The sequence below is a fragment of the Montipora capricornis genome, chromosome 9 (assembly GCF_036669925.1).
Source record: "Montipora capricornis isolate CH-2021 chromosome 9, ASM3666992v2, whole genome shotgun sequence".
NCBI lineage: Eukaryota > Metazoa > Cnidaria > Anthozoa > Scleractinia > Acroporidae > Montipora > Montipora capricornis.
In genome coordinates this window covers 14,879,387-14,889,386 of record NC_090891.1, presented here as the reverse complement: position 1 = coordinate 14,889,386, position 10,000 = coordinate 14,879,387, and the positions used below count along the sequence as shown (strand labels likewise).

The 10,000-nt window shown below is 37.9% G+C and overlaps 1 protein-coding gene across 2 annotated transcripts in view; it reads left to right on the top strand.

Moving 5' to 3' along the window:
- The window catches only part of LOC138015037 (coiled-coil domain-containing protein 66-like), a 95,991-nt gene that overhangs the window by 2,481 nt on the left and 83,510 nt on the right, over nucleotides 1–10,000 (top strand). For both annotated transcript variants that reach the window (XM_068861938.1, XM_068861937.1), the window contains exon 4: nucleotides 1,049–1,328. In XM_068861938.1, coding sequence (XP_068718039.1) covers nucleotides 1,049–1,328 — 280 coding nt within the window. The remainder of the gene's footprint in view (nucleotides 1–1,048; nucleotides 1,329–10,000) is intronic.

Genomic DNA, 10,000 nt, shown 5'->3' with positions numbered 1-10,000 from the left:
GTCGCAACTTGCTTGCATGTTTCTGCAAAGTTTTTGTAGCACACATCTAGATGACTTAATTCTTGTTCATCATGAAAAATATAGCGAGGTTATATAGCATCAGCTTCTCACACTTGTGAGTCTTCGCGGGCATGTTTAGAGTAGGCAAAGCCCCGCACCCAGGTTACTTTTTGGTCATCTTTGCAGACCAAACTGTAAATAATACAAAACCTCCAATTAGAAAGGATTACCAAGACAATTTGAACTAAAAAATCATCTTTACAGCATGCCTGTTGCCTAGCTGTTGCTCGTCACAAAAAAATGTAAACACAAGAAACAATCGATTGTACAGTACTTACATACATGTATTTCTATGTCCTCGCCAGCGAAATGCTTTTCACATGTGAAAACTTTGTCATTTTCAATCTGTTTTTTTTTTTTTTTTAATTCAGCATTGAAAACTCTCGATTTTGTAAGCTGATTGAGCCAATTTTCTTGCCACTTTCGATGAGTCTCGTTCTTTGGAGCAGACAAATTCCATATTCCTATGCCTTCCACGGCCAAACATAGGGCAATTATCACCTGGCCCAACTTTCCAATGATATGGCTTTACATAAACAGTTAAATTTTGCTTTAAAGAGAGAAAACGATGTTTAGAAACGCTAAAAACAACTTGACCCTCTCAATTAACCCTAAGTCATCTTGGATTGTCTCTGCACTGTCAATGTCATGTGACAGGTCGCAAAAGTGAACAAAGATATAGTCCTTTGAAGTTTGCCAGGTTTCATAGCCAGTCCCCTGTACTATCTATGCCATCAGGGAAGAAATATTAACTGCAATAAATTACCATCAAATGTACGTGTCATTCATGGTTTATTAATTAATTAAACTTAATAGATTTAGATACTAAACTTGGAAATTTTATCTTCAGCAGCAACGTTTTCATGCAGTATATACATGTAAGCTGATAACCAGTCAGCTAGTGATTCAGTGGTAATTGCCAATAGCAAATTGTACTCAAGGTTGAAGATTTGAATACTCTCATTAAGATAGTCCCAATACCTTTTAGGGTAGAACAAAGGGTTTGCATTCCAAGCCTCCTCAAGCAAGGGTGTCTCATCCTACAGCATTTAAAAGTCAAGTAACGAATGTCAACCAAGGAAAGACGAATGAAAAAGTAAACAGTAGAACTAAGAGCTATCAAAGAGAGAAAGTTACAAAGAAGAAAACTGCCTCTGCAACAAAGACAGTGGCAAGTAAAGATGCTAGTTATCTAACAAAGGATCAACTATCAAAAATACTCTCATCTCTCAATGGTGAGAATCGCAGCTCTTCCAACAATGCAGAAGGTATTATTAGATGTAACACTGTTTGTTATTACAGTATATACTTTATTAATTTAAATTCTTAACCTTGGATAATGCATTTCGCGTGCTCTGATTGGTTCACTCAATCTCGGTTATCAGCTCACATACCTTAGTTTGTCCTTATATGGTAAATTATTCTGCTAAGCATTGCTAAGCTAAAAACTCTTTCGCCGGAAAGCCTAATTTCTCTCTGAATAAAGCCAAAAATGAAGAAAAACTTTTTTTGTAGAAACTTTGTATCAAATCTGATGTTTAGAAGTACGCGAAAAGGCAAGAAATGTTTTTGTGATGAGCCTACATCGGTCTGACCACAAGGTATTATACAACAGATATAGTTTATATACTCCAGCCAGACACCAAGGTGCTTATGGTGGTCCACTGCTGATAAGGGTTTGTCGGACAACCAGTACTCGTGATGGCGAGGATCCTTAGATTTTGATAGGTGAAGGACCTTGGACTTTTCAGACTTCAGAGTGACAAGCCAGGAATTACACCAGTCATGGGCACTATGAAGGTCAGTTTGAAGTTCATCACAATCAGACACTGAAGCAACTTTCCGGTGAAGGATACTGTCATCAGCAAAGAGTCCACAGTTACACTTAACGGCTAAGGGGAAATCATTAATATATACGAGAAAGAGCAACGGGCCCAAAATGCTTCCTTGAGGCACTCCAGATGTTACTTCAGACCAGCCGGAAGAATGGCCGTCAATTATTACTCTTTGTCTTCTGGTAGTCAAGAAGTCTGTGATCCAATCCAATAATTGACCGTTGATTCCGTGATGTTGAAGTTTTAGTAGCAAGTGTGGATGAGAGACTTTGTCGAAGGCTTTTGCAAAGTCTAAAAAAATTGCATCCACGGAGCCACGCTCTTCAAGAATACGAAGCCACTCGTGGACAAGCTGGAGCAGCTGAGTTACACATGAGCGTAGTGGTCTGAAGCCGTGTTGATTATCACACAATAACTTATTATCAGAAAGAAAATTCATTATGTGATTGTGTACAAGACGTTCTAAAGACTTGACGATTACACTAGTTAAAGAAACCGGGCGATAATTGTCTACTGCCGTTTGTTCCCCTGACTTAAAAATTGGAACTACGTTGGCTGACTTCCAGTCAATAGGTAGTGTGCCACGAGAGAGGGTGTAATTAAAGAGCCTTGCCAAGATTGGAGCTAGCTCCATGTGGCATTCATTGAGCAACCGCGGGGAAACCCCGTCTGGTCCACAGGCCTTATTTACATTTAGAGATTTAAGTACTTTAGCCACTTCAATAGGTGTGCAAATGAGATCATGAATGAGATATGCAGGCAAAACAGTAGAAAAATCACGTCCACGTCCCGGTGTGGATGACAGATTATCAGTCCTATCATTAAATACTGAACAAAAGAATTGATTAAAGACATTTGCTTTTTCATCTGGAGTTAACACGCGAGAACCTTTAGATATAATACAACCAGGTGTATTCTCCTTCTTTGTACGTGATTTCACAAAAGACCAAAATCGTTTCGGGTTGGTGTTTAAAGAAGCCGTGAGGTCTTTGACATATGCAAAATAGGCTTTGTTTAAATTGGCTTTCACCAAGTTGCTAAATTTTTTATAGTTGGCCCATTTCGCTTGATCCCCAGAGAATTTCGCCTTCTTCCAAAGTCTTCGCTTCTTGTGTAAGAGTTTCTTCAAGTCTGAGTTAAGCCAAGGCACATCGCGTCGACGTTTAATCAACTTCTTCTGAATATTACGTTCTACAGCTTGGAAAAATAAGGTCTTCCATGCTTCCCCCACATCATCCACAGAGCTCATTAAATAAATGGTATCCCATGGGATCTTAACAAGATCCTCCTTAAGACCTTTCCAATCTGCTGTGCGATAGTTGTAAACAAACCTTGGAGCCTGTTTAAGTCTACCAGGCTTAAGTTTCCAGTCAAATTCGATCGAGGAATGATCCGAATTTCCAAGGCCTTCACAAACAGTGATGTTCATTAAGCATTCGGGAGTGTTTGTAAGGATCAAATCCAGAATATTTTCGCTTCTCGTGGGTTCAAATACCATTTGCTGTAGAAAATAGTCATCCACAATATCACAGAACACAGTCGATAAGGCATCGTAGCATTTCTGGAATCCCTACTTAGTGAAGCACATCAAAAGCATAGAGTCAGTACAGAGGCGAGCTACTCGAGTTATTTGCAGATCAGAGAAAGAATACCAGGAAAGACTCGGGACCTTGAAATGGCCCTCGCTTGAGTTACAAAGGAAGTTTATCTGCTTAGTGCAGATGTACAAGACTATTTTTGGGCACTGTGACATAGATCCTCATATGTTTTTCGATTTTAATGTATTATCGAAAACGCGTAGGAACCATAATTTCAAGATAAGACCTAAGAAGACACGTACGAATTATTTCAAATTTTCTTTTTTCAATCGCTATATAACGGACTGGAATAGCATTCCATCAAACATTATGCATGCGTCTTCATTGAGTAGTTTTAAATCCTATCGTTTACATGTAGATCATTTGTGTCAATCTTAAAATGAGATGTGATTCGTTTGGTTAGCTTTCTTTTTTTTCAAATTTTTCATAGATAATTTAGTTATGGGGAATATTCTTAGTATTGGAATTTAGTTTCCCCCAACTATTCTCCGGTCATGCGTTTTTATTTATTTCTCTTTTTTCTCGAATTTTATTTCTATTGTACATACATTACCATGACAAAGCATTATTAAACTATTAAACTATTAAACTATCTTCGTCAAGTTTTTTCTATTTTGCTCGGACGTTCTCTCTTTTTTCACTCATATTTCCTACTTCCAAATTTTTGGAGTTTAAGGAATTAAATAAAACTATTATTCCATTCACGCTTGTTGGATAAGAGACTGGTTATATCCAACTTGGCGCTACACGCCTCCTTGGCTATTTACCATCTCATATCCAACGCGTGCTCATGGAATAATTGTTAAATATTACCCTTTCAGGTAAGAGTAAACTTTTCAATTAATGAAAACATGTCTACCAAATTGATCAATAATTTTGTAGCAACCTTTTTAGGCTTTTTTGGTCTTTTTTTCACAACCATTGACTCACATTAAATTTGTTATATATACATACTGAGATTACTCACCAAAATGGCACGAATAAATAAATTTAGCATAAAGTAGCATAAAGCCAATAAAGTGCTTTTTTTTCACATGTGTAGGAGCCACATATCATGTTTTTTGATGTGTGATCCATATCAAGGCCATTGAATTCACGAATTTCTTGAAAGAAATGAATGAGAAAATATTTCTTGTTATTAAAAACTTCAGTAGAGGATTATGTTGAAACATGGAGAACAGAAACACGAGAGAAAAAACTAAGCAAGGTGTACAACTGTTCGTATGTAAATACCAACACACACTTTGTTTATTTATTATTCATTTTGCCTTAAATACAATTGAAGGTGAGGAAATCTCGAGAGGCCATGAAGGCTTATGGACCCCCTTGTTAATTAGAGCAGAGTTTAACTAAAAATTGGAAAAAGACAAACAAACAAAATACAAAATGGTTTTAAAAAAGAAATGAAAAGAAGTTACGGAACAATATCATGAAACTACATGTAAGAGGATGGAACGGATAGTGTTGATAATATTTCACATGTTCACATGTTCATTGTTCTCTATATTAATAAGTTACATGTATTATAAGGTAAGCTTTAAGTGAGTGTTACCAACTATGGTAAGGGAGCTGCGCAATTTTGGACCTTGGTACAAAATACGGTAGTGACTTGTTTGATGTTTGTTCAGCAACCATGAGAACGATATGACTCAGCATTTCTGGTGTCAAAGTAATTATGAAATTGGCTTCCAGTTTGAAAAAAAGTTTTGAAAAGAGCAAGGTAGCATTCCATGGTGATACATGTAAGTAGAGTCTCTGTTACAAGCCTAGGAAGGCTCATCAGGCCGGCACTTATCTCCGGTTTCCATAGCATGAAGCGACTAGGAGTATTTCTTCTCCCCCCTGGATGGGATGCTTATCCATTGCAGGGTTACCCCCAGCATTTTCGCCGGTACCCAATTATACACCTGGGTGAAGAGAGGCAACGTGAGAGTAAAGTGTCTTGCCCAAGAACACAACACAATGTCCCCTGCCAGGACCCGAACCCGGACCTCATTGCTGATATTTGCTGGTATTTTTCCTCACCACTGCGGGGCTCAGAAAAATACTACGCAACTCGCAAAATATCAGCGCGTATTATATGTTAAACCATGGAATAAGAGATTTATTATTCCACTATACAAAAAGGTGTTATTTTGCTTCAATTTTATTTGGTAAGAGTGTTTCTAAAAAAATGCATCATCTGTACCTCAGGGCGCTTGCGAACGATGTAAACCACACAGAAAGCCAGCCAAATCTCCTTTATTTGATTGTATAAACGAAATGACGAGAGACAAGCAATGACAAGCTAAATTCTCGGGCTTTGTATTGTGTTGAAGACAATTTCATTCATCGAAAACTCCAGTTCTGTCCGTATTTGCTCTGTTCTACAGTGTAATACCGTCTCATATTTTGCGTGTTCTCTTGACCAAATGTGGTAAAATGACGTAATAGTGGAATAATAATGAAACTTATTTTGGCAAATTTAAATCTTTCCTTAAGACTAAGTATTTTTTCATTGTAACTCATAATTAGGATCTTAAATCATACTTTACTTTTTAATGTTATTAATGCATACATTCTTCTACCTTTTTTACGCTCTTTTGCGATAAATGTATATTTAAGTTAATTATTTTTATCATCCATTTGATTATATTCATAAAGAAAGATACAGAGTTTTTGAAAAAGAGGTTTGCTAGGAGGCCATTATAAATCTGCAGGTAATATTCTGGGCTTCTGCATGATAGGAAGCGGAAAAAAATTAAAGATTATGCAGAAATTTTTGGCCCTATTATGCGTAAACATGTATTGATTATAGGGAAATTAAACTGGATTATGCAGAAATTTAAACAATTTATAGAACTTATAATTAGGCCCTTCCAGTTTATTTACATGCTTATGGTAAATCAGTGGGGCGTTTTTTTATGTCACTAATTGACGATCTGTTATTGCCTTTTTGATTTACTGGGCAATTGCAGAGAAAGGCAGCTGAGATGCTGTCTTATGCCTCTTTCAAAAAATGCATTATTGTAGGATTGATTTGTGTTTTCTGTTGTCATATTTGTGATGTAAATGAAATTTTAAGTTTTTACAACCTTCACTAGTCCTTCCCTAAGGGTTTTGAAGTGGCTGAGAATTTAATTTGCCATTATTTACACCAACAACTAGATCCGGTTTCTAGGCGTGCCATCTCAGAATTGTTGAAGCTGTCAACTGAATTAATTTGTGAGACAATGAAAAGTCTGAAGCCGGCAAAGTGAAATGTCGTGGGAATGCCGTAGTTTGCGTTAACACAAATGTATGGCAATGCAGTCGTCAGTTCTTTTTACTTTTTATTTTGGGGATAAAAGATTGTCCGATAAGTAAATTTAAAGGCCTGTATTTTGCATTTGCTTTACTCCAGTTTTAAGGATGCCACCTTTTCGAATGCAGTCACATGCACACACACACACACACACCCACACGCTAAAACAAATTGACAAGTTCCTGATTAGTTACTGTAGACTCTTTAAAAATTCCCTTTTCTTTGGTCTTATTTCTTTGCGCTCCATTTTGATGGACGAGCTTCTTGATTGTTTTGCTTCTTTTACCAGTAATACTGTTTATCCTATAGAAAAGTAACACTGGTTAGTGATGTCATTTGACGACCATGGGTGTTTGTAAATTTACTCGGTAGAACAAGGAGATCGACATGAACCAAGCAAATTACGTAATAACACGGTGCACAGCGTTAAGGACGAACATGATGAATTAAAAGCAATAGCGTAAAGGTTTATTGAATAGAAATGCTCAAAGTTCCTAGTGGTACAGCCTTGCAACTTGAAACGACAAGAATATATTTAAAACGACGGAACAAAGGTCGCAGGGTTGAGAGGTAGATCACAAAGTTGTAAGGACGATGAAAGTTGGTTCGAACTGAAAGGCGGTAAAAGCAAAACAGAAACTAATTATTTTAGCTAACTACCTATAAAAGTAACAAAAAGGTATATAGAAGGCTAAGGTAAATGTTAATAATTTCAAATAGCGCATCAATGAAATACAACAAGAAATGAGATCAAACGAGCTGATTAACAATCTACATGTACATATAGAATACGATGATAGAAACTTGACAATGATCATATCAGTGTAGATTCATCAATAAATCCATGCTGAGTACTAACGATTAAAAACTGATTGAAAACTAGATACCAAAGCAAATATATTAATAGAATAAGACGAGCAAAACTTAAACTTAAACCGAAACTAAATCCTGGAAAAAACGAAATCATAAAAATAGTAAAACTTACTTTGGTTTGCACACGCACCAGTGCTAGTCTTGACTAGAAGCTCTATAGAGAACTTGACGATGAGCACGAGTGTAGATACATGTAGAACTAAAATCCAGATGGATGAAGAAGTTGACAGTACGAAGTCTACACTAGAACTGAACTACTGTGGAAAACACTAAAACTTATGACTAGCAAAACGTGCCTGCGACAACCGAGAAAGCATTACGCATTTCCTATGCGGGTGTCAGGGGAAGGAATTCGCAACCATTACAGACGTGATTAAACGTTATCTATGAAGGTGATTATCCTTAAAGAAATACCGAAACACATACTAGCGATAATGTAAAAAATACTGTAAAAGAGAAAACATCACGTTTGAAACCAACATTCCGGCCCCTTAAAGGCAATACTGCAGATGGCCTTTACAAGAAGAAACAAACAATGTTTTGAAACATGAGGTTGACTAGGCTAAGAAACTAAAGTTAATCGCTAATAAACAATTACATATAATGTCCAATAAAGTTGAATCCACTTGCAATGGATTTTTTAGAGTTCAGTGTTCATACTAGAATACTTAGTTACTGTTACTGTTACTTGGAAATTCAGCTGCCTCCAGTAGGACAATTTTGTTGATTGGACGAACCAGCTCCGATGTACTGGTCTTCAGCTTGACAGAGCATACTAATCCATCTCCTCTCTGCTTTTGGTATACATGTACACCTCCCAGGACCCGATCGAGTGGCCAGGAATTACGTGGTTTGTTGTCGTCGAGTACCAACACGATGTCATGTACTGCAAAGTTTCTCTGCTGCTTATTCCATTTTTGCCTCTCCTGGAGAGAGGGTAGATACACGTCAGCAAGGTATGGAACTTGATGCCAGCGGCGTTTGTTGTGACAATCGTACTTAGAGAAGATTCCAGGTGGAACAGCAGGGCCTGCTCGCAACAGCAACAGATGATTGGGATTCAGTGGTTCTAGCCAGGCTTTTAGCCAGGATTTTGAAAGTGGGAGTCTAAATTTTATGTGGGCCTGCGGCGCCATGCTCCTAGGGGGGTCTGGGGGCATGCTCCCCCAGAAAATTTTGAAAAATTGAAGCAATTTCCGCGATTCTGACAGCTGTAAACGTCTTTCAATTTACCTATTAAACCGCTGTTTTTCTTTGATAATTTTACTAAGCTATCCTTTCCTCAACTTACCTTGTTTAACATTGAATTATATTTGAGATAGGAACTCCAGTTGTTATGAAGAGTGATTAAAATTTGAAGTTGTCAAGCCATGATTTACACGAAAGAACAGACATGCGTGGCTTTGTTGGTCGAACTGCATTCTGGTACTACAATCTTTAACTATTCACCTACTATTAGTATTCCTAAAGCAATATTACGATGATTGGACATGTTGTTACACCAAATGGCTATTTTGTTGTAATGCCCGCCAGATTTCGCTTGAACAGAGCAGAATACAATCAAGTGATTACAATAACATTTGCAGCCGTGAGATCGTCTTACCCAGTTGGATGGCGCATGATCTTTGACTCATATCCTTATAAATAATCACCAACGTGCGTATTTATTTATAGCAGCCGGCAAAGTAGCCTGGGGACGACTTGGTAAGTCAATATCACTGAACAGTGGCTTTGCCTGTGAAATCGCTTCGCTCAACTTTGATTCAATTGATCAAAACAGAAAGGAAACTCGCTAAAAAAGTGTTAATATAGAAGAAAAATACTAAAACAACTCTTAAGAGCAAAAAGAAATATAAGTTTTATTAATTTATAGACACTGTTTTGTTACATTAAGCACAGAAGCTCGTAAATGGCCGCCCAAAACAGGCCGTCGAAAATCTCCCAATTCTGAGAACTGGCCGTCCTTTGGACGGCTGGACGGCCGCCTGGCTAAAAGCCTGGTTCTAGCTACATGTAGGTCACGTGGGTCATCAGAGAGTTTGGTGATTGGCCTACCGTTTACTATGGCCTCGACCTCACACATCAGAGTACTTAGCCCTTCGTCGTCTAGCACTTGTTCCTTGGGCAAAGCTTTTAACACCTTTCGCACGGTACGGATACACCGTTCCCACACTCCACCGTGATGGGAACTAGCTTGAGGGTTAAAGGTCCACTTGACAGTGCGTTGAAGAAGATAGTCGTGGATCTGAGACTGGTTCCAACAGTTGATTGCATTTCGAAGCTCCTTCTCACCCTTTACAAAGTTGCCTCCGTTGTCAGAACGCATCTCTTCGGGTAGGCCTCTTCTTGTA